Source organism: Balaenoptera borealis, assembly GCF_965194805.1.
Source record: "Balaenoptera borealis genome assembly, chromosome: 2".
In the NCBI taxonomy this organism is placed as follows: Eukaryota; Metazoa; Chordata; class Mammalia; order Artiodactyla; family Balaenopteridae; genus Balaenoptera; species Balaenoptera borealis.
The window spans coordinates 20,303,015-20,328,359 of NC_138867.1; the positions used below are offsets into that span (position 1 = coordinate 20,303,015).

Below are 25,345 nucleotides of genomic sequence, written 5' to 3' on the forward strand. Positions count from 1 at the left end.
TAGAGGTACTAAAAAAAGATGATTAGTGTGGAGAAAGTAAGATCCACCAATTTCATGTACTTGCTTAGTATCTCAGCTGTGTGGTTTGAAATGACCTGCCCCTCCCAAGTTTTCTTTGTGCTGTCATTGCTTCTGATATGTGAATGCATGCAGAGGCACTCAGATTCTCTAGCAAGGTGCAACATGCAGTAATTCCTGACAAGAATCATTTGGTCAACTGGAAGTGATTTGCATATTAACCTTCTTCAAAGGGCCTCACATCATGGCATACTCAGTCATATTGCTGGGGAAAACCTAGATGTTGACTTAATTTTTGCTCCAGAGTGGTTATGACATCGTCAGCTTTTTAAAAATTACATAAATATTTCCCAAAGCAAATTATACTGCAAATTATCACACTACATCAAGATTCTATTGAAGTTCCCAGGGATGAGACAAAGGTGAAGTCGAAGTCCTGAGAGGAGGAAAAGGAATTCAACAGTTGTTCTTGGTAAGGATGACAAGGAGAATCTGCAATTATGAGACATAAAAAGAGCGATGGGAAATGCAGATTCAAATGGCCTAATTGCCACAACATAATTATCAGTTATATATTTTGAAGTAAGCATTTAATAATAAATAGGACTGAATATAATTTGCCTATATTATTTATATTTCTAACTGTTTTCCCCATGTGTGAATTTTTGCTTTCACACTTTGCAATACAAATATAATTATAAATATTTCATAAACACAGGTATTGATGATGTCTGCAGAATGGATCTATAAATAACTTTTATTTTGTTTTAATATTTCAGTAGTCACTTGTATATTTATAATATTAAGAAAATATATTATTACCTTATAGTTAGTTACCTGTTTTGTTAAGTGTATTTCTGGATAGTGTAAAGTTCATTTAAAAGTAATGTAATGAGTGTAGCTTACCTGTCTGCTTATAAAATCTAGTATTTCTAGTATTAGAAATCTCATCAAATTAAAAAGTAAAAGTTTTTACAGAGGAGGTTTATGGTATTGTTTATATTAGAATTATTGTAGATGATGCGTAAAGAAGCCTCTCTGAGCTCCAATATAATAACGATATTCACAAAGTTGAAATCCATGTTAATAAAATAAATCAACTACCAGATTTTGCATTTGTGTTCACTTTAAGAGTTAGTATTTGGTTTGAATTTTCTGAAGTCCCTGATCTTTCATTTGTTTGGTACTGCTTAATAAATATTTTTAGACATGCTATAAATCCATTCTGTATTATTTGATAAATATTTTATTTTCTTTGTTCATGAAAGAATCACTAGACTGTAAGAAACTCTGAGAAGCTGTATATCAATTTCTCTTCCCCTGTTTAAATCAATGACATTTTTTTTTCCCAAAAAAATGTTTCATGAAAACACAACTTAAATTTTATCTATGACTGAAGACTGCAATGATCTGGTGATTTGCTAAAACCAACCTTCCACCCTTCCACACCCTGGCACAATATTAAAACAAAACTAATATTTATTTTAATTTGGAGCTTCAGCCCTGAGGCCTCTCTTTATAAAGAGGATTTTTTAAAATTTTCTTTTTAAAAATTTTATTTCTTTGGAAAACAATGAATATTTTCATGAACACCTTTAATAGGAACCAATATTAAGATCAAACATTGCTTTTAAAATTTGGGACTTACATATTGAATTTGATATTATCGCATTTATTTCACTTTTCTCAGAGGGTAGGAAAAACAAATGTGTTTTGGCATACAGTTTAAAAAAGAAAAAAAAGAGCATTTTCATTATAAGAAGATGGAGTTCAGAAAGTATTCTTCTTTTTTCCTTAAAAGGAATGAGAAGTCTGCGTGTTGCTATTGCTCCTTGACATAAAGCCAGTGTCTTTGTTTTATGTCCTCTGTGTCTGAATCCCGCAAAGCCATCACAGCAGAGTGTACTCTACACGACTTTAAATAATAAGAGTTTCAATAGGCACTTTAGTGGAATTAAGAAAAATCTAACACTCTTCCACCGTGATGCCACATAGCTATCTTCGTTCTAGGTTGTCACGTCAGTAAATTGTATTTAATAGGCCTGAGCTTGTCTCAAGTGTGTTTCCAAAATAACAGAACAAAACCAAGCAAGTACACATTTTAGGAATTACCTTGTGTTGGCAGAGTAAACCAAAACTGACAATATGATAAATATAGCAACTTGCTAGAAACCAAATAATCAAAGGAATCTTGTCCTAGAAAGCCTGGTATGTGTGTTTGTGTGTGTCGTGTGTGTGTGGTGTGTGTGTAGAAGTGTGATTTCTATTTATGTTCCTTTCTCTTAAATTTCTTTTGTTGGTTGTGTTTTAGCCTTTGCTTCTCCCCTAAGTGACTTTATCAGTGTTATAACTCTCTTCTTCACCAAACATGTCTGCCAAGACTTTAAAGTGCGGTCCCCAGTCTGTTAGATAGGTGTAGTCCTGGTCCGCTTCCATGGTCAGAGACTCTATGGAACTAAGAGAGTCGGCTACTGATCCATCGCCTTCATAGGCATATGTCGCCAATGAATCGTATGGTGGGGCGGTGGGGTCCACATCATTTTCCTGTAGCCTTTGATTAATGAAATCCCTTATGTCTGCGTTATCTTCCACTGGTGGTCTCTGACGAGGCAAACAGAGAGAGTCTGGTTTTATATCCCTGCGAATTTTGTTATCTTCAATCACTTTTGGGTTTCTCAGAGCACCAATGTCGAAAGCCTGGGTGTCCTCCTCCCCACCTCCTTCATCATCATAATGGATAACATTGTCTCTGATGTCTTCTTTAGAGGTCATCAGGGTGTCTTTCTTCTTCTGCCTTCGCAGAGCTACATACAGCACAGCTATGGCTAGAACAAGACAAAAATTGCGATATGAGAATATGTCAGCCCATCTCTCCATAAAAAATAAAATTGATCAGGGCTGGCTGAGTGTTTTTAATGGTACCCCATTATTTTCAAAGTAAACATACTGTAATCTATAAGGGTCATATCTATGTTGACTTTTTTTCATTGTTTAAATTCAACTTCATTTTGAAATTGTAGCTAATATGAAACCATAGCAAAATTATTCACAAAAATCAAACAATTGTAGCCTTATATTTAACATGCATTGTATTTAAATATCTCAGTGTCATGTAAAAAGTGTGCGTTACAAAATTTAAAAAGAAAGAAAAGAATGGTTGTTCCAATCATACAGAGAACTGTATAGTATTGAAGTAATAAAACTTGAATATTGTTTGCCCATAGCTAACACTTAGATATTATTCATACCTATATTTCTGTTGTTAACATTACTGTATTTATAATGAAATAAACACAAATTACGTGACACTTTTAAATACAATAAACAAGAAAGAGAGAGAGAGAATATAGAATATAAGGGCCTTAGCTTTTCAAATTATGTCAGCTAAGACCACAAATTATTTAAATTTCTGTGTCCTACCGTATTGAGATATTTTCCAAACCAAAAGTCTAGTATTCAGGTTACCTTCTTGAAGCAAGATAATATTTTGAAATAGTTAATTTATAGACCCTCATTATTGAATATCTCTTTGTTCCCCATTAACTCACAGCCGTCATTACATCAACAGTGTTTATTTTTTTTCTGGGAGTAAATAAGCACAGGTTCACACCATGAAGTCAGTGCTCAACTTTGCCCGGCATAATACTCCCCCCCTCTCCTCCATAGTGGTGGCAATAGATTGAAAGCCAAAGTGTTTGATTTACCATAACAGAGTCTGGAAGAAAGACTCTTGTCATAGGATTAGAAAGTAGGAGACTGCATGATGATAAAAGCCCATTTATTCCCTCTTCTTCCAAAATTAAGGAGGAAGACAGAGGAGATATAGGTAGAGCTTCTGTACAATGGGCCTTGCAGAGATGTTTAGCACTCTGCACTCCTTCCAGGCTTTAGGCAAATCTCAGAACTAAAAGCACTATTGTTTGTTCACCCAGAGAGTGTGTGAGAGACTGTAAACCTCACAGAGAAACCCTGCATATGTATAAAATGGCTTTAGAGTATCTATGGCTGAGAAAGAGACTAGTTAGATGTGCTTGAGGGTCAAATAGAAGTTCCCAAGCACCACAAGATTCTCATGCTACCTCTCACCCTAAAAAAGACATTAAAATGGCTAAGAATCTACTGGAATATCTAAAGGGGTATGAGATTGGCTAAGGAGATCAAAGAATAGACGGATTTGTAGGCAGACCCCATGGCAAGACTAAGAGTGTCAACATTCGCAGCTGTGTACTAGCAATCCACAACTAGGAGCAGGGTGGACACTTGGTAAATGTTTGGATGAATGAGTGGCAGATGACAGTACGTGATAATGCTAACCTAAGCAACATGAATTGTTACACTGGAAGAGGGCCAAAGAGGACAAAGACCAGCATCCAGAATATGCCAAATCATGCTAGGTGGATACGGAAATACTCTGGGACTCAGACAGCCCCCAAGAGTATGAAAAAGAAGCGCTTGTTTTGAAGTTAAACACCTAATTGATCTTGCTCAACTTCAGGTGTGAGAACACTATTTTGCATCTTCCCTTTTAAAGGGGTTTATATCATCAGCACAAACAGATGTCAGATATAATTTATAATTCTAAATTTTAAGGACATAAAGAATACTTTGTTCTACACATCAAGGTTATTTGCGTGGAATTAATATCTGCATCATGCAAATTGGACCAGAACTCTAACCTCCAAACCAAAATGAGCTTCTGACTCAGAGAATGTTCTTCACAAATTAGTATATAATGCCTTGTACCATGCTTTACACCCTAGTAAGTTTTTAAAATTCTGTTTTCTATCCTAGAGATAAAGGTAGGTATGTGCATTTGTCAGAATATTTTGGTTAAATAATAAACATGAATATATAAGCTGATCCCACAGTGCCCAACTGTACTTCTGTTGCAATTTTAATTTAAAGGAATGCTTAGAAAAATAGAAAATCTGTCTTTGCTTTTGTGAATCTGGCAGCGAATGAATAAATGAAATACAGTCAGCTGAACAGAGCTGATGGAAGAGGGAAACCCCTAAAGTAGGTTTTCATTCTCACAGAGATGTTACAGAATACATTTACTTCAATCCTTTCCCTTTGCTGCACTTCTTGATATTTCACTGTGTTCTGTTCTGTTCTAGTGGGAATGGTTAGAGTTTTTGATGTGAGGAGATCTGAGAAAAGTGGAATAAGAATTGTGTCTGGCCAGCACTTTAGACAGGAAAAAAAATTTGGAGGTGCTTTTACCTTCTACTTCTTTCCTGTTCTTTCTCTTTTCTTTATTTCTTTATCAAACTGGTACTTGACAACTACTGTTCATCTAGTATAATTTTAAAGGTTATACAACACTTTATTAGGCAGCAATAATTACTAGGATGTAAAAAATGAATTTAAAACCGTTGCTGCAAATGAGATATTTGTCATAAAAAAGTTCATCGCAGCAAGTGCCACAAACTGTTATTACTTGAAAATTCCCTAGGGCTTGAACATACTTTTATATTTTTGATGATGTTATTGATTTATTTCTATTGGTATATTTCCATGTGGAATAAAATAGAAAATTAACACTCATAATATAATTAACTTTAATAATAATTATATAATTCAGTATAGATAGATAGTCTTCCTTCTATCCAAATGTAGCATCTCAATGAAGAAAAACTGATTTACATGCTAAAATGAGGAGTGAGATACACAAAGAAGGGAGGGGGAGAGAGAGAGGGAGAATATGTGATTAATATTGAAACCAACCTAAGAGTATAACAATGCACAGTAGGATTGCAATCAAAGCCCCGGTGCTAAGTCCTACAGGAAGAAAAATTGCTTCCACGTTACAAGACAGGATGGTACCATCAGAGTCACATCTACAAACTCGAATAGTCATTGTGTTTGTGCTGCTCTGGACAGGATAACTGCTGTCTTCTATTACAACAGGGAGGAAATACAACTCTTGCTGCCTGCGGCTGTATCCATTTCTTCGGGTTTCAATGCCAGCTGTGTTGTCTACAAAACATGACATTTATGATAAGATGGTTACCATGAGCATCACTTCAGATCTTCAAGTTGGTATCTGTTAAACAGTAGGAAGCTCTTCTTGAGTCAGCAAAATACATCCATATTTTAATTCTTTCTTTTATCATTATGAAAGCTGCCAAAATGTAATCAAATGTATTCAAAACAATCCTTAGGAAAAGAAGAGACATTAATCTTGTCTGGTGTACGAATTAAATTTTCTATTCAGAAAGAATAGAAAATTGTTTACAAGACAAGAGTATGTTGTGTTGACAGACTATTTTTTATGACATCAAAATCTCACAGAGAAAAAATACTTCAGCGGATGTTTTCTTACATGATTAGAAGAGCCAAGATTACAAAGGATGAGTCAGTATAACATCTTACCTAAGAACCTGTTCTTTAAAATTGACAAATATCAATATAATATTTCAGATAAAGCTTGATTTTTGATTTTTCCCTAATCCATATCTATAATACATATATATGTATATGTGTGAATATATATATATGTTTTTTTCACTTTTGCAAAACATCATAAGAAACATGGAAAGGAAAATAAAATGTGTGAAAAACATCGATTCATTAAAATATTTAAATATCATGAATTATAATAATCATCACTTTAATATAATCACAAAAGTACTTCATTTTAATTTTGATACAATGAATGATACAACATTTACTTGGAATAATCCAAGGCAATAAGAATTTAAGATTTTATATTAGTACAACTAATATTTCTATTGAAAGTGTTATTTTGCATGCACTTGTTCTTTACTTCTTTTATTTCTGTACAGAAAAGTGGAATTTTTGTTTTATTCATAACACTATTTCATTTTTTGAGTCTATTGAAGTCACTCCCAGAAACATTTTGCTGTTTTTTAGAAATGTACTAATATTTAGTCCACTGTAGCCATACATGATACCCACTTTGGAATCAGGTAAAATAATTTTAGAAAGATATAGTACTCATTAAAATACAAGTATGTCAGAAAAATGTTACTATATCAGTAATATTCCATTCATTCTATTTGTAGATTCTAATTTCAACAATGAAAAATTAAGCACCTTCTCTATACCCATTTCAGTAGGAAGCACAAAACTGAGAAAAGTTTATGTGATAAGATAGAATTTGGCAGGGGAATATCAATTTGTCATTACACAGAGGATATTTTTAAATTGAGAAACAAAATATAAACCTGCCAAATGTCTATTATAATATTCCCACTAAGAGTCAGTGGTGTTAGGCACTTGTGTTGACGGTAGGAATAGAAAAATGGGGACTAGTTGAATCAATATTGAAATCTTCAGCCATTGATGGTTGTATACTTGAGTCTGGGGAAAGGAACAGTCAAGGATTAAAGCCTGAAACCTGGGTGAAAGTGATTAATAGAAATAGGAAGTCAGAGACTCCGGTATATTTGCACTTAGGGAGCTAAGGGTTTGATATTCTTGAACATGTTATGTCAAAAGGCAGTCTCCCCTTTTTTAAAGATTTATTTTCAACCCAGTATTATTATTGATATGTGACCATATAGAATTCATTATGCTGTCCATGGTGGGAAGAAAAAAGACATATTAAAGCTCATTATCACCCGTAAAATGGTTTCCATCGATTGACAGATAAAGAAAATGCGATATATATTGTATATACACACAATGGAATATTATCCAGCCATAAGAAAGAAGGAAACCCTGCCATTTGTGACTACATGGATGAAGCTGGAGGGTATTATGCTAGTGAAATAGACCAGACAAAGACAAATACTGCATGGTAACACTTATATGCGGAATGTAAGAAAAAAAAAAAAAAGCAGAACTCATAGAAATAGAAAGTAGAAAAATGGTTGCCAGGGCCTGGGGGTGGGAGAAATAGGGAGAGGTTGATAAAAGGGTACAAACTATCAGCTATAAGATGAATAAAGTCTGAGGATCTGACATATAGCATGGTGACTGTAATTGATAACACTGCACAGTATAATTGAAATTTGCTAAAAGAATAGAACTTAAATGTTCTCACAAGAAAAAAAAAAAGGTGAAAAAAAGTGTCTATCCATTTAAACAAAAAAACTTAAAATTACACTTAAAATATATCAAGATAAAACAGGGGCTATGGTAAATGGCATGAGTGGCAAATACATGTTCAGATCATGACAAAATACTATACTTTGAGGCAAGATGATCTGATTCATATTATTATGATTAATCATATATAGATTCTCCAGCAAAGATAAAATGGTGGAAAATAGTCAATACTTTCGTTCCTGAATGATGTGACCATCTACTTAGTTACCCAAGCCAATGATCTAGAAGTCGTATTAGTCTTCTTCTTCATCATATTTACATAAGGAATCTAGGAGATCTAGAATGAAGCTCTATGTATTCTATCTCCAACCACTCACCTCTATCCTCACAGCCATTACCTTAATCCATTGGATTATCCTAATCCAAGATTCTCTCATCCATTTTCTACAATAGTATCAGAAGTAGTCTTGTATCCTTCTATTGTCTTTTCCAAACTGCATCCAACTGATTTGCTAAAGTGCCAATCTGAATATGTTAAACTCTTGTGTAAACCTTTCAAAGACTTCTCAGGTCATTGGATTTAAGTTATACACTCTTTAAATGACTTGTAGACAGGTTGACCGTATGGTCCAGTTTGACTTGGACAGCCCTATTCTAGGTGTGCTGCTCTAATTAAAATTACAAACACTGTCCACTGCTATTCTCAAACATACTCCAGTTTTCATGATAAAACATGTGGCATCCCTACCTATTAGGCCTTTCATAATTGGGACCTTGTTTCATTCCCAGCCATTCCTCACATTACGTTATTAGATGGCGTAAATCTTATTGAATTTCCTTCTGTGACTCTAATTTCCTTCCCCCAAGTATTTGAAGAAAACTAACTTTAACTTTCTCAGAGCATCCTTTGATTCCTATCAATCATCACCATCATTATATCATCCATCTTATCACTTGTTCATTTGTTCCATAAGCATAGAATCTAGCAAGAATTAGCTTTTTTCTACCCAATATTATGAACTCAGGAGTTTTTATTCCCTATATTATGTCTACAGAAACTTAGAAGAGATAAAATATCCAAAGTCACAGAACAAATAAAGTCAGAGCAACTGATCAGTACTTAGCCTTATTATATCTAATCCAGGGTCCTTTATATTTTTGTAGATTGTAGTAGCAGCAGATGTGATAATATTAGTATTAGTGATAGTAATGGTAGTAGCAGTGGTGGTAGAAATTTAAGTGTAGTTATGATGGCAGAGGTGGTAGCTAAAATTACCTTAAAGGTAATAGGTTTTAGGCATTGTGTTAAAGGATTTGCATACACTATTTTATTTAATAAATAAACCCTGAGGTTAATTTATTTTAACTATGAGGTTGAAATTCTTTAGTATAATTTAATATATCGATAATCTGCCATTAGGTAGTAATGCAGTGGGAGTGAAAACCTATATCATCCTCATTACAAAGCCTGTATTCTTGACCTGCGCCATACCATGTGTTATTCAAAAAAACAGTTACTTGTATGTACAAGCAGTGCATGTAGAACAAATGATATATTTAAAACATGAAAAGTATTCAATTTCCCAGATAGCCTATTGTTTGTTTGACTCATTAAGGGAATGTCCACATTATAAATGGAAGTAATTTGCCTCATTAGATATAGTCTATATAGGTTAACATTTAGCTTACTGCTAGCCATAAAATTTTGTATTTCTTATATATGGATTTCTATATTTTTATGAGCTTGAGTGCTTTTAGGAAGAGCATGGATTTCTACATTTGTGTCCTTTTACAAAGTTGCATGATAAAAGGTAAATTTTTATGTGGTTAAACTTACTTCTGAAGTCCCGAACTGTAAAATTTGGTTTGATGGCAGCTTCAGGTGATAATTTAAAGGAGAATTGCTGCCCAGCAGGTGAAAGATCTCGGTCTGCAGCGCTGACTATCTGAATTATCTGAAACAAAGTTGGGATGAGACTTGAAATCAGTCATCAGTTTCAAAGGGAACTCTACACACCAGGCTAATAAGTTTTTTTAATGAAACATGCAAGTAAACAGAAATGACATTTTTCGAATTCATATCAGTAGGCCAATTATTTACAAATATTTTTATAAACAAATAGCTAAATATTTACAGTTAATAATGGCAGGTACAAGCATAGGGTATGGGCTACTTCCAAATCGATATCTACATAACTAAAAAGGTTAATGACATTGAAAATTCTCACTAATAAGCAAAATAAAATTAAAATGTACTTGCTTGCATTTTAAGTTACATGAAATAAATGCTTTCTAACCTGATTATTTAAAAGTCCTTGCAAAGCAAAATTTTAGTATCTTCATGTTTGTGAGAATGAGTTTTATTTTCATAACTAAGTAAAATGATGAGAAAGAGATACACAGGATGTAGATCTGTTTTTGTTGTTATGTTTCTTTTCCCCCAGTGGATAAGATACAAATTGTGTTTTCATAGAATATTTTTTCTTAAGAAGTAAGTATGACCAATCTTGTTTCAAAATTTTTCCTAAATTGTTCCCATAAGTGTGTAATCTAAGTAGTTAAAATTCTGATACTTCAATGAGATGCCCTGAAGAATTTGGAGGTTAACTTCCAAGAGCCAAACTATGAAACTGATAATTCACTATATACGTAAGCAAATCAGAATGGCTTTGAGGTATTTATTAACATATCCAATGGTTTTGCATCAGGAAGAATTTCAGGAAGTGTGTGCCAAAGAGGATAAAAGCAGTGTGCTGCTCAGGTGACCACACTCTTAGACTAAGTTTGAATGTGCCAGAGGAAGACCTTAGATTTCAAGTATGACATCCTGCTCCCAGTGGGCAAAGCCTGCATCCTGTGCTCTTAGATTGATGCCATTAAACATGTCAGTTATTTATCCCTTTTTGTTTTTATTCCATGGTTGAAACCCAGTCTTATGACTATGATCTACCTTCCCATATAGCTGTGTGTGCTCGTAGGCACACACAGAAACACACAGGAACTCACAAATGTATACACTGGGGCTTCTAGTGTCTAGTGCAGTACTAGTACTTTGTATTTTGACAATGGGTCCTCTAATGAGAAATTCAGTTCCCTATTTTAGTGTAAATCAGTCACACAGGATCTATTTAGCCTTTAGAATTGTCATGGATTCAACACCGAAGGCTAAATATGGCAATTTAGTCAAATAATTACCATACAGACCCTGTAAAACTTCAACTTTCCTTCACATGTGCTCAGATTACTATATCTCACCCATAAAATTTCTTTAAATTATGTGGGGATTAATTTGTGAAGTTCTGTTTTGTTTTGCCTTTGCTATCAACTAGCACAATTATTTACTAAATTAACATCAAAACTTATCAAGAACATAACTTTACAATGGAGAAACATCCTTTAAAACAGCATACGGAGATGAAATTTTTGGTATAAACTGGTACTTATCTGTAATTGACACTTGAGAGTTATTGCCCTAAGTAAAACAACTCCCTTACTTCATTGGTTCATCATGTAAATCACTATGGATTTATATAGCATCATCTTTCTTTTCTCTTACTTCTTTTGAATATAGATAGACACATAGATACATAGCTAATAAGGCATACGTACATATATACATGCATGCATATTCAATTATAGTCCAGAAGAGATAGATAGTTCCTATGCATAGTTTCTAGACAAGGGTCAGGATGGCTGGGGTCAAAAGCAGAAAATGCTCATATACTACATTTCAGACATTTCAGGGTTATGTTTTGTATGGAAATGTGGCCCAATAGGACACAGAATACCCCACAGGTATTTATTAGAAAAAAAGAGCTTCCAATGTCCACACAGATTCCTTACCACTTTGTCTAAATATAAGAAAATCAAGTTATCTCTAATAACTTCTACTATTCCCAACTTTTTAAACTCTTTAATTTACTGGAAAAACATAGAAGCATTAAATAGAGTTCTATTTCCAAAAGGCTTTCACTTAGTGCATTACAAAATTCTGATTGCTGTGAAATAATTAATGTTCCTAAATTACCTAAAAATAAAGGATTGGATTTTTGGGGTGGCAGTAGAAGGCTCTGAAAAGTGGAGAATAGCTAAGTTGTAGAATTTTGGTAAACCTCTTATAACTCTGCAAACAACCAATTCAGGTTATTTATTTATGTAGACATTTATGCAGCATCTACTATTTCAGACAATAAATCAGGCACTAGGTTCACCCCATGTAAATTTTGGATGCATTTAAAGTGATAAAGTGTTAAAACTTTAAAAAAATTTATTTCTGTGTCTATTCAAAATTAACGATCCAAATTTATCACTTGGGAAAATATGACTAAGTCATACTGTAATAAAGTTAATACTTTCCCCAAATTATCAAAAGCAGTAATAAAGCAGCACGGTCCACTAGAAGTTCCTGTACTGATGGAAATACTGTAGATCTAAACTAATAAAAATGGTAGCCACTCGTCTCATACAGCTACTGAGCACTTGAAGTGGGGCATGTGTGAATGAGAACATTTACTTTAACTTGTATTTAATATTAATTTAATACCTATAAGGCTAGTGAACATCACAGGATTAGAACTATGGGACAAATATTCTATGAAGCAGTAGAAAACATTCAAATTGAAACAAATACTAGATATTAAAAAAGGACCTTTTTCAATAAAGATACCGTTCTAAATATTGAGATATTTCTTCAAGTAAGAATTAAAACTTCAAATTTACTTAAATGAGTAGTTATGCTATTTAAAGGTAATTGAAATAGACAGCAAAGCAAAGCATACTGATGTATTTTTCTTTTGGAACCTAGGTATACAATTTTGGATTAATTATATTCTTGTTTCATATCACAGTCTTACCATTTGCTCATGACTGGTTCCTATCATATTATATTATGTTATATTACATTATATTATATCATATCATATTATATATTCACTCATTCATTTTTAATAGTGTAGAAAAAAGCTAGCTTCCCACCATGGTCCACATAAACTCTAGGATTTTGACGACAACTTTCATCAACTATATGGTCCTTCCTCATATCCTCTCCCCACCAGAACCTCCCTCCAGAGCAATACGTAATAAGAAAATGTAATTCAGATATCTTGAATAACCCAGATGCTCTACTCAAGGCCACCAGAGAAAGCTTTCCATTTTTCAAGGGCTTAAGAATTGTTATGCACCCTTTCATAAAAGCATGTGAGCAAAGCAAGAAATACTATAGAAGAATGTAGTCTAAAGTTGCTTGCTTCCTGGATTTAGAGTCACAAGTTCTTTAGAAATTCCACAGTATACAAATGGAAAACAGCAGAATCTGCAATCCTAGAACTTTTAGTTATACAAAGAATATTCACTAGGCCATCATCACTTTATCCCCTGTGGTATTAACTCCACATCCAAAACATACCATTAATTCAAAAGAATTTACTATCTTTTATGGTTTCTTTTATGAAGACATAAGATCCATGTGTGTATATTCATGCAAGGTCATATAACCTAAAACACATGCATATAGTGGGTGTTTATACACTCTTAATTAACAATATTGATAAGATACCTGTCCTGGTTTGGCATTTTCACACACAGCTGTCTCATATGGCACAGATATTTCTGGAGGAAATTCATTGACATCTAGGACATTAATTAATATGTTGACTCTGCTGGTTAATAATGGGTTACCTGTTAAAAATATAAAAGGAGAAAAGATGATTACAAAATCTGATCAGTTATTGCTCTTATAGTAAATAGCATTAACATTTAAAAAAATCAGCATTCATATGGAATCCAAAGGACCTTTCCTTTATGGGAAGCTGAGGCATTGTGCCAAATATAAATGATAAAAAGATGGATTTATATGCAGACACTGCTATATTTAAAACAGATAACCAACAAGGACCTACTGTATAGCACAGGGACCTCTGCTCAATATTCTGTAATAATCTAAATGGTAAAAAAATTTGAAAAAGAATAGATACATGTATATGTATAACTGAATCACTTTGCTGTACACCTGAAACTAACACAACATTGTTAATCAAATATACTCCAGTAAAAACATTTTTTAAAAAATTATAATAAAAAGAGATGAATACTGGCGCTATCAATGTCACGCTGTCAGAGCACCAGCAGTGCACTATACCAGTATTTATCCCTGAAAATCAACACCAAAGTTAAGGTCAAACATTTAGCTGGTATTTCATCACAAGTGTAGCCATCATACCAGGGTTAGTTCACAGGATCAATCTTCACTAATAGTGATATTTTTCACTGGATAAAACATATGCTTTTCTATGTTGTGTCTATAACTTTATTGGGTAGTATCATCTACATATTTAAATAACTCTCTCAAAATGATTCCTCCAAAAAAGGATGATAAACTCCAAGAATGAAGGAGAGACTGCTTTGCATAGACGAAAATTAAAATAAATTTAAGGAAGTAGAAATAAGAGAGAGATTGTGGAAAACTATGACGCACCCTGAAATTACTTGCTGGTGATAAGAAAGGAAAGAATAAACAGCCTTTCCTTCTTGAAGTACCAAAAAAATTAGTTTGAAAAATTATCTCTGCCAAAATTCCATCACAATTTTTAGCCCCAGCTTGTGATATATTACCGGCCTCTCTGTCATTTGCTGAAGAAAACCAGAAATAATTAAACTAATAAGGCATAACATAATGCACATCTTTCAACTTATTTATTTTACCTAATGAAGTTTTACAGATGGATAAAGTGCCCCCAATTGTCGAAGGATCTTGTCCAAAGTCACACATCTAGAGGGATGGGGAGTTAATATTCAAACCCAGGACTATGGAAATCCAAATATTATGTTCATTCCACCAGACCTTTTTAAATGATTGGTTATTGTGTTAGATTCTTCATCTGCAGTGCCACTGAAGATTCATAATGTTAGTATTCTTATAGATCTCTATCTGGATGCTTTTAAAGAATGCATACAAATCTCACCACATGACTGATTCTGACAAGCCTACAATATTCTGCTGTGCTAAAATTTATCTAAAAAAAAAAAAAAGCACCGTCAGCCGTAGCTTAAGAAATGTTCACATATTCATATATGACACAGTGAAATCCAACATTGTGTACCAGTGCAGGCACAGATAACATAAAGGGAAGAGAAATGGTATATTTTGTAATATGGGTTGTGTTTATAGAAGGTGTATTGGTAATCTTGGAGAAGGATGCAAAAAATATCTATTTATTCAAAAATTAATATTGGTTACATGGCATTATCTTATCTGGTAGAAAAGGTCTGGTTCAGTTTTTACAAGTTATTTAATCTTTCTGCAGCTCGTGGTATTAATAGGTGCTAATTCATAAGTTTTTAAGTTTGTTGTATTAAATGAGTGTTCTACAGAATGTTAGATTAGTTTTGGTAAATTATCATTACTCTTATCACCAACTGTCATTTGTGGAGATGATCTAGCTCATCTTCTGTTATTGTTATTAAGTATTCATATATCATAAAATACAGATAAAATCAACAGTTTGGTTAAATTAGGTTCACTTTCCTAAACAAACTGTAAATTATCAAAAACTACAGCAAAATCAATGCCTAATACTTCATAATACTTACAATGTACCCATATTCTAAGACACATTTCACAAGTAAGCTCATTTAGGTTTCACAGGCAACTCTAATATAGAGACCATTATTATCCCTTATTGTAGGGGCTTCCCTGGTAGCACAGTGGTTGAGAATCTGCCTGCCAATGCAGGGGACACGGGTTCGAGCCCTGGTCTGGGAGGATCCCACACGCCGCGGAGCAACTGGGTCCGTGAGCCACGACCACTGAGCATGCGCGTCTGGAGCCTGTGCTCCGCAACAAGAGAGGCCGCGATAGTGAGAGTCCCGCGCACCGCGATGAAGAGTGGCCCCCGCTTGCCGCAACTAGAGAGAGCCCTCGCACAGAAACGAAGACCCAACACAGCCAAAAATAAATAAATAAATTTATATTATCCCTTATTGTATATGGAACTCTGAAGAACGGAGGGGGAATGTAACTCTTCCAAAAATTCCAAGTTAAAAGTGGTAAGATGGGTTTTGAATCCAAGTGTCCTAGTTTCAAGTCCATGCTCTTAAACTCTATTATATATTAACCTATTCAACTTCTGTACAATGTACAAATCAGCCACTACTTCCTATTTTACTTGGTACATAATTTACAAGTCCCAAGGACATATGAAGAAGAAAGTGTTTTTTTTTCCCTCAGGATTATAGTTTTATTTTAAGTTAGTGTGAGGATGGGGCAAGACTTCTCTCACAATTATGTTTATAGTACAGATTTAATTTTATAATGTATAAATAAGTTATTAATTCAAGCTTATTTTTACCCATGAAAAATTCCCTTTTGGTAGTTTTAAATATAAATCTGCAATATAAATTTGAACATCTGTCCCAATGAGTACTATGGCTCAAAATATGATCAGTATTGTAACATCTTATTATTAAAAGTGTTTCTCAAAGGTGTGCTTTTGGTATTTTAGCTAAGACAAATATTTTGTTGTGTGAGATTTTCCTGTGCACTGTAGGATTTGTAGAAATACTGAATTTTAAATGTCACTAGTCATCACTGTGGAAATTACAAAATAAATGCCCAAACAAGAATAGAGGAAAAACTATAATAACAACAAAGACAAGCTATTCATACTGTCAAAAATGAGTGATGGGTTTATGGGTTTCATTATATAATTCTCTCTTCTACTGCATATTTGTAAAACTTTTTATAGTTAAATGTTTAAAAATGTCACCTTATATTTGTAAATCTGTCTGGGTACATAGTAACATTTCTGTTTGAGAACTACTATACTCAAGTAAGAATTGATCTTTTCCCAAAGTAATATATTTATTAAAGTAATATATATATATATATATAAATGTTTTCATTTATAATTCATTAAATGATGTGAAAAAGTAATGACTTATTTCCTTTCTGACTCATCTAATCTTTGAAACAGCAATGATGAAATTTGTTTAAACTTGATTTGGCATGAGCATTATTATCCGAATCTTTGCCAAATTAGAAACTAGTTATCATTGAATACTTAGAAAGTAAATTCAATTATGAACTTTGTAAATATTAAATAACTAAAATCTTACACAATTAATTGCTGTGTTCTTAGTAGTCAAGCCATTTAAACTCCAATTTTCACTGACCCATGTTGCTTATATTGCATAACTAGCTTATTAATAGTTTTGGGCTCAGATAAAATTATCGATAATTAATTCTATTTTTGTCCCTCATGGCTTCAAGAATGTTTTGTTAGATCTTCTTTCTTTATCCTTGGTGATATCTCAATCAAATCCCATAACTTTTTGAGTCAATTTGAGTTAGAACTGCCTTATTAGTAGTATTTTAAAGTATGGCTTAAACTAAGAAAATAAAAAAGATTAAGGCGAAATTATGAAAATCAATAACAAAGGAGCAGTGAAATACCATAAGTGAAATACATATTATAAAATAATATTATAAATTTATGTCAAAATTTTAGTTAACATAGATGAACTGGACAGATTCCTAGGAAGACATACATTGTCATAACTGACTGCAAAATTAAAGAGAAAATCTTAATAGACCTAAAACAAGTGGAAAAAATTAAGCTGTAATTAAAAATCTCCCCACCAAGAAAAAGTCATGCCCTCATGGCTTCACTGAGAAAGTCTATCAACTACTTATAGACCACATAATATCAATTCTTTGCAAACCCTCTCAGAAAATAGAGAAAATAGAGGAGAAAACACCAGCTTATTTGTTGTTTCTTAATACCAAAAGTCAATTTAAAACATCAGAAAAAAACCAAAGCATGGACTAATATCACTCATGAAAATAGGTACAAAAATTCCTTAACAAAATATTAGCAAGTTGATGCCAGAAGCTTATTAGAAAACTAATGTATAATGACCAAATAGCATTTATCCTATGGATGAAAGGTTAGTTTAACATCTAATAATAGTCAATGTGATATATCATATTAACAGAAGAAAGAACAAAAAAATCACATAGCCATCTCAATAGACTCAGCATTAGCATTTGACAAAATTTATCCATTCATGATTTTACTAAAAATTCTCAACAAATAATGAATAGAAGGCAACATCTTCAACCTGACATAGTCCATCTATAAGAAAACCATAGCCAGTATCATACTCAATGGTGAAAGACTAAATATTTTCTCTTTAATATTGAGCACATGGCAAGAATGTCTGCTCTGACCACATATTGACCATTGCACTTAAGGGTTTATCCAGTGCAAACAAATAAAAATAAAAATTTAAAAAGTATTCAGATGGAAAAGAAAACGTATTTTTATCAAAAAATGACCAGACCCTGTAGGTAGGAAACCCTAAAGAATCCACAAAACACTTATAGATCAAATCAAGTATATTAAGGCTGTGGGATAAGAGAGCAATATAAAAAATGGCCATTTTATACCTAATATACTAGCAAAGAAGAAACTGACACAGAACTGAGAAAAATTCAATTCACAATAGAATCAAAGATAATAAAATATTTAGGAATAAATTTAGCAAAATAAAGGTAGGACTTATACACTGAAATTCACAAATCATAGGTGAGAGAAATAAAATGGATTGCTGATGGAAAGGATCACTGTCAGAAATACAAAGTTGTATAGTCATTTTGGAAAATACATTGGAATTTTCTTTAAACCTTAAACGTGAACTTCTAAGCCAACAACTCCACTCCTAGGTCTCTCCCCAAGAGAATGAAATGAATGGCCACAAAAAGCCTGTCTGCATATGTGCATGGAAATATTATGCGTATAGTCCCAAACTGGGAACAATTCAAATGTCTATCTTTTGGTGAATAGATAAACCGTGGCATATCCATACAATAAAATTCTTCAACAGTAAAAAGGAACAAAACAGTGATACGTGCTACAACAACATGACTGAACCTCAATTATATTATGCTTCATTGATAAGAAAAGAAGACTGACATCACTCCTTACCTGGAGTTTAATTAGCTGCAGAAAGCAAAAAGTTTCAGTGCCTTTGGGTTTCTGAAGTACAAGAGCTATCCGAAGATTCCAGCCCCCAGCTGTCAAGTCTTCCAGACTTCCTGGGGCAGATATTAAGATGAATCCTTTTAGGATTCCTGACCCAGGGCTTCCCTGGTGGCGCAGTAGTTAAGAATCCGCCTGCCAACGCAGGGGACATGGGTTCCAGACTGGGTCTGGGAAGATCTCACATGCTGCGGAGCAACTAAGCCCGTGAGCCGCAACTACTGAGCCTGCGCTCTATAGCCCGCAAGCCACAACTACTGAGCCTGTGTGCCACAACTACTGAAGCCCACGTGCCCTAGAGCCCGTGCTCCGCAACAAGAGAAGCCACTACAATGAGAAGCCTGTGCACCGCAACGAAGAGTAGCCCCCACTCGCCACAACTAGAGAAAGCCCGCAGGCGGCAACAAAGACCCAACGCAGCCAGAAATAAATAAAAATAAAATAAATAAATTTATTAAAAAAGAAAAAAAAGAATTCCTGACCCAAAGAAACTCCATTGTAATTTGTTATGCAGCAATAGATAACTAATCCCTGGTGATAAGAAATATTAAAATATATATTAAAAGGAAAGAAGGATTCCAACCATGGGGCTGCAGCTGCGGTGGGCTCCGCGGGGCACATCGCCGTTGTGCCAGGAACAGCATTCATTGCCAGGGGCCACGCAGGAACTTTGCCCCAGGGGCCTGTTGCTGGGGGTGCAGCTCCCACTTGCCTCCAGGTCTGCACTTCCAGCAAGGCTTCTACTTCCAAGGAGACTGATGCAGCTATCAGCTCCCACAGTCCCCAGGCCTCCTGGAATGGCGTCACCGCCCTTTGGAACCACATGTCACCCTGTCCTGACTCACAGGGCCTCTGAGCCCGCCTACCTGCCCTCTGTGGCTGTGGGTTGGGACTGGGTTGGGGTCTTCTGGGACAGGGAGCCTGGCCTGGGGGGACTGACTAGCAAGTCCAAGGAGGTTGCTGGCACTTTCTGGAAGTCCCTTTCCCCATCATCGGCAGATGGAGATCACAGCTACTCCCAGGAGTCTCAGCCCAAGTCAGCCCCTGCCTGGGAGCTCCTGACCCCACTTCAAAGCCTGGACCTTGAGAGGGAGCAGGACAGCCGGGGCGTTGCCGGTGGCATCTGCATGGACAAGGTGCGGTCAAGACAGAGGCCGCGTGGGTCTTCGACATCCTGCTCCCCTGCACACAGGCCCACTGCCTGGGGTGCTGGTGCCTTAGCAGAAGGGCTGACAGGTCTTCCCTCTGGACTTCATTAAGCCTGTTCCAGCGTCCAGTCCATTCCAGCTACATCATACCCCACATATACCGGGTGAGCACAGAGGCTGAGAAGAGGCAACTTACCAGGAACTCCAAGACCCAAATCAGCAGGATGGGATGCTTATCAAGCTACTCACAATTTATTCATTAACTATGTACATATCTATGTGTTCCAGAGAGTATAATAAACCATAGGCATCAAAGAGGTGTAAGATAAAGTCCCTGATACTAAGAAGTTCACACCTGAGAGGATCCCTATACAAATAGATGAAATACAATATAGTCCATGATGTCAGTAAAATAACATTTTCAATGTAAAAATATTTCTTCTTTTTGAATTCCAATTTTGATATGTGATACTAAAATTTTCTGTACATATCTAAAATATAATTTTTATCCAAATTTCAACCATTAGGTGAGAAGCTCATCAAGTGGTTTTAATTTCTGGAGAAAAATCAGATACTAATTAAGGAAAAAAAAAAAAAGCCTGACATCGTTTTGTATGTGATTTTGATAGAGCAATTTTACTGGTTTAAACTACTCCTAAATAGTTTGATTATGATAGTGTACCCATAAGCAGTTGAAGGTTTAAAATAAAATATAAACTATAACAACAAACTTGGATTCTATTATATTTATTTACACATCATATAATAGTGAGAAAAATGGTATCATTTCTAAATTAAGTCCATGAGTATAGTGGTGTTAATGATTATTATTTCCATGTATACAACACATTGAAGGCTTTATGAAATGGTTGAATATTTATAAGTGATTCTTTCTTCAAAGTATGTATTACTTTTCTGTATTACCAGTACTAGTAAAATGTTGCCAATACTAGTATAAATCAAAGTTACCTTTCTTTGAGAATACAAAATATTGATAGTTTCATATAGTTATTCAGGGGAAAAAAAGGGAAATATTAAATGGTAGATAAACTACCTAGTCTCATACATGCAAAGTAATGTATTCATGAAGTGTAAGAGAAAGGCAATTATTTGAGAAAAAATAGGAAAAAATAATGGCTTCAGTCCAGAATTGAAACCAATGGTTTTATTTAGTCCTCAGAAGTCAACTACACTCTCTGAGTATGTACATGTCTTCATAGTAACATTAAGCTGTTTTATTTCCACAAATCCATGCTAATATTTAGAGAATTTAGCACACTGGTTCCAACATCAGTATCCATTAGATGACCTGTATCTTGTTTAAAATGGAGATTTCTTGGCAATAATCCCAGAAATTCTGATTCAGTTATGTCTTGAATGGGGTCCAGGAATACTGTCCCAGGTGATTCTGATTCAGGTAACAATTAAGAAGTTGAAGAACAGTAGTAAAAAAGAAAGGGCCAACCGGCATGCCTATTCTCAGTACATGTGCATATGACTTACAGTGCCCTTTTGAAAAAAGACTGGCCAAATTAGAAAGAAATGTCTACGGCTCAAACACTGCAGAAAATCCAGACTCACCCTTGTCTCTTGATCCTGATGAGGTTAACCTCGGTCACCCAGATGGATACAATGTAACCCAGCCAGTGCAGGTTTACAGGAATGCAGGTCCCTTGCATAACTACCTTCCAGACTCACCAGATGGGGAAAGTTGGAGAAGTGATATATGTCTCTTTGGACATATGTTGAGCTAGGGACATATAGCAGAAACAGCAGAAATGAGGATGGGCTCAAAAACCCACTTAAAAAACTTTGTAATTTCTCCATGTGGTATTTAAGGTTCTGTTTGATAAGGCCTCAGGCTTCCTTTCTTTTCTTTCTTTCTTAAAAATGGAGATATAATTGACATACAACATTATATTAATTTAGGTGTACAACACAATGATCTGATATTTGTGTCGATCTTGAAATGGTTGCCTGAAGCAGGGGTGCGAGGTGTGCAAAAAGTAAATGTGATCAAAGTGTACAGACTTCCAATTATAAAATAAATAAGTCCTAGGGATGTACTGTACAGTATGGTGACTGTACCTAACAATACCGTATTCTAGATGAGAATAGAGAGGAGATCTCATGCTCCCTTTCTGAATGCATTTTCTTTACTCTTCCCTACACATTCTGGGCACCAATTGTACCACCTTACTTGTAATTTCTCATCTGGACATGAGCTTTAATACCTCTCTGCCTTTGCTTAAGCTGTTTCCTCAACCTAGAATACCCTCCTTTCCTCCTTTTCAATATCTTCTTCATCTTTTAAAGACTCAGCTCAAATGATAATTCCTGTGTGACATACTATGCTTATGCCTTCAAAAATAATTATTTTAATTATTTTCTCTCTTACAGCACTTTGTATTTTGGTTGCATACTTATGAATTCAACCAGATTGTTGTCTTTCTCACAAAATTTTCAGGCTTAGTGGTTAAGTAATATGGTCTCTAGACTTTCTTCACTTTTAGAGAGACTCGTCTAGTTGCCAAGAAACACATCAGGTAGGCAACTTTCTAAAATGTCTCCCAAGAATCCCCACTCCCTGATACCCACATGAGTTACCTCCATGTAATTCTTTGCCCTTAAGTGTGGTCTGGGTCTAGTGACTTGCTTCTACTAAACAGAATGGGGGATCAGTGATACCACTGATGTCAGAAATGACATCTTATCACTTTTGCAGGGGAGCAGAACTCTTCTTCAACACGATAAACCCAGGGAGTCATCTGACTCCTCCAACGCCTTCTTCTTCCTGTCTTTTTTCTCTGCTGATGCCAAGGCTGAAGCAGCAGCAGGAGCTGCAGACCTGCCCTCCGGAGGTGGGCGCGCTGGCCAGATCGCTGATACCCTGAGCAGTGACTGATGTCTTCAGGGATTTTTCCTTTCAGCTCACTGGTGACCTTGTTGAGCCAGGTTGTCACCCACCTCCTTGATGCCCACACGGTCCAGGATCTTCTTTATGTCCTTGGCACTGGCAAAGGCATTGCCACTAAGGGCAGCCAGCAGGGAGGAGGCCATGCAGTGTAGGTAGGCAAGAATCTTTCCATATACAGGGAAGTTATCAGAAAGGATCCTTCACAATAAAATCATTAGGAACTCTTGTAGCTTGAGTCTTATCTAGTAATTAACACTTATTGGATAGAGATAGCAATCTACCTACCTACAACCCTGGCACACACATAATATTGCACACATATTTCCTTATTCTCATACTTTGAGTCTGTATTTTATTTCTAAAATGCAAATCCACTATAGATTTCTAATAGCTAAGCAGTCCAACGAGCTTAAATGTAGGTGGATAGATAGATAGATAGATAGATAGGTGATAGATAGATGCCAAGGCTAACAATAATTTCAGCTTAATTATATGTACAATGCAAATGTACATAAAATTTTTTACTATAGTTTACTTTAACTATTTATGTATGTAAAAACCACCTTGACTAATTTTACTATTAACTTATTTAAAAATGAAGCATAAGGAGGTGAATATGTGTCCCTGTGAAATTGTGTTTTGGAGTGTGAGTCCTGGGCTCCTGTCTTAGCTTGGTCATCATTTGCTGTGTGACAAATGGAAATAAATCTTAGCCTCTATTTCTTCACTTACAATGTGGACAGTAATAAATTGAGTGAATGTATATAAAGCTACTATAATAGTTTGGTTTACTAATTTATAATATTATCACTTACAATTATTATAGAAACATTAGGTACTTTCTTCTCATTTGGTCTGAGAACACCATTTCATGGCTAACTATTTGGCACACAGACGGAAGAAACCCTTTAAAAACTTCTACCAAAAAACCTATTTATTTTTGTTTAAATCCTTCATTACTTAATGACCACAGTTTGGTCAGTATAAACCTTTGGCAACTTTCCCTTGGAGGCTATATGAGAGCGCACTTAAGTCTGAAGTCCCTGGAATTCAGCATAATTTGCATAGTTATAACTAACTAAAATAATTTTGGGGGTCAGTTTCTATTCCTAAACTGTCCTTAAGAACAGACTTCAGTCTTAGTTTTAACCCACAACCATTAATACTTTGCATGTATATAATGTTCTATACAATTTATAAAAAATTAGATGAAGTTATGTTGAGCCTAAATTATAGACAATAATCTCAGTTTGATTTTCTGTATATATGAAGATGATACTACTTACATTATGTTGAAGCAAAAAAAGTTAAAGCAAAGTAGCTCTAATGCTAAATAACCTTAAAAATTACTCAACAATTTAATCCCAACTCATAATGGTATACTTAAACATAACATTTTCCCCAAATATAGCACGCAGTAAGTCTATCACTGATTTTTGAACTCTTCCACAATAGAAACAATCTATTGCCATCTGGATAATTAACATGACCAAGAAAAGAAGAATTGTCTTTGGTATTATCCATTTATTTTATAATTATATAAAAGTTCTAAGGCTTTAATGTAGTTATCTTTGCCTAATGATATGTGTTATAATAACACCAAAACAAAAAACAAAAAAAAATTAGAAACATTTGCCCATTGGAAGTTTCTGATAATTTGAATGAAGTGATTTTTGGAGGTTTGCATTTTTTTAATTCTCAAGATTAGTATAAAAACATCAAAGCAATAATGCATAAAATAATTATTAGTAGTCTAATAAAACTATTTGGACCTTGGACTATAGCAACTCTGATTAATGACTGCTTTTTAATTAATTGGAAGTTGTTCAATCATTGTACCATTTCATTGCATCTGAGAGTTTTTATAGAAGGGTCAGGGCCAAAACATATGCTAATTCAATCTGCAGTAAGGTACACTTACACAATTTTGTTCCACTTGGCAGGGCAAGTGTGGGCTATTTATTTCTCAGTCATTCACCATAATGAGAGTTTCCTGCTGAGGCTGGCTAATTTGATCATTGAAAGCAGCCTTATGTATTAAAATATAAATAAAGTTTACTTTCAAACTCTGTGAACTCAAACAAAATATGGCCCACAACAATCTATTCTTATTGCAGAATCTTTAATGACCATGTGATATATACTTAGCCTCTTTCTTTTTCATGCAGGTGTATAGTGTTCATCTCACCAGACTTCCCTGAGGGTTCTAA

General features: G+C 34.6%; 1 protein-coding gene across 1 annotated transcript in view; it reads right to left on the minus strand.

Annotated features, from left to right (window-relative positions):
* Positions 1 to 2,253: 2,253 nt before the first annotated feature.
* The window catches only part of LOC309623717 (cadherin-12), a 525,281-nt gene continuing 502,189 nt past the window's right edge, over positions 2,254 to 25,345 (minus strand). Inside the window, exons 10-13 of the mRNA XM_082380840.1 lie at positions 13,589 to 13,710; positions 9,872 to 9,989; positions 5,746 to 5,997; positions 2,254 to 2,843 (exon numbers count right to left, since the gene is read on the minus strand). Of these exons, the coding sequence (XP_082236966.1) occupies positions 2,344 to 2,843; positions 5,746 to 5,997; positions 9,872 to 9,989; positions 13,589 to 13,710 (992 nt within the window). The 3' untranslated portion in view covers positions 2,254 to 2,343. The remainder of the gene's footprint in view (positions 2,844 to 5,745; positions 5,998 to 9,871; positions 9,990 to 13,588; positions 13,711 to 25,345) is intronic.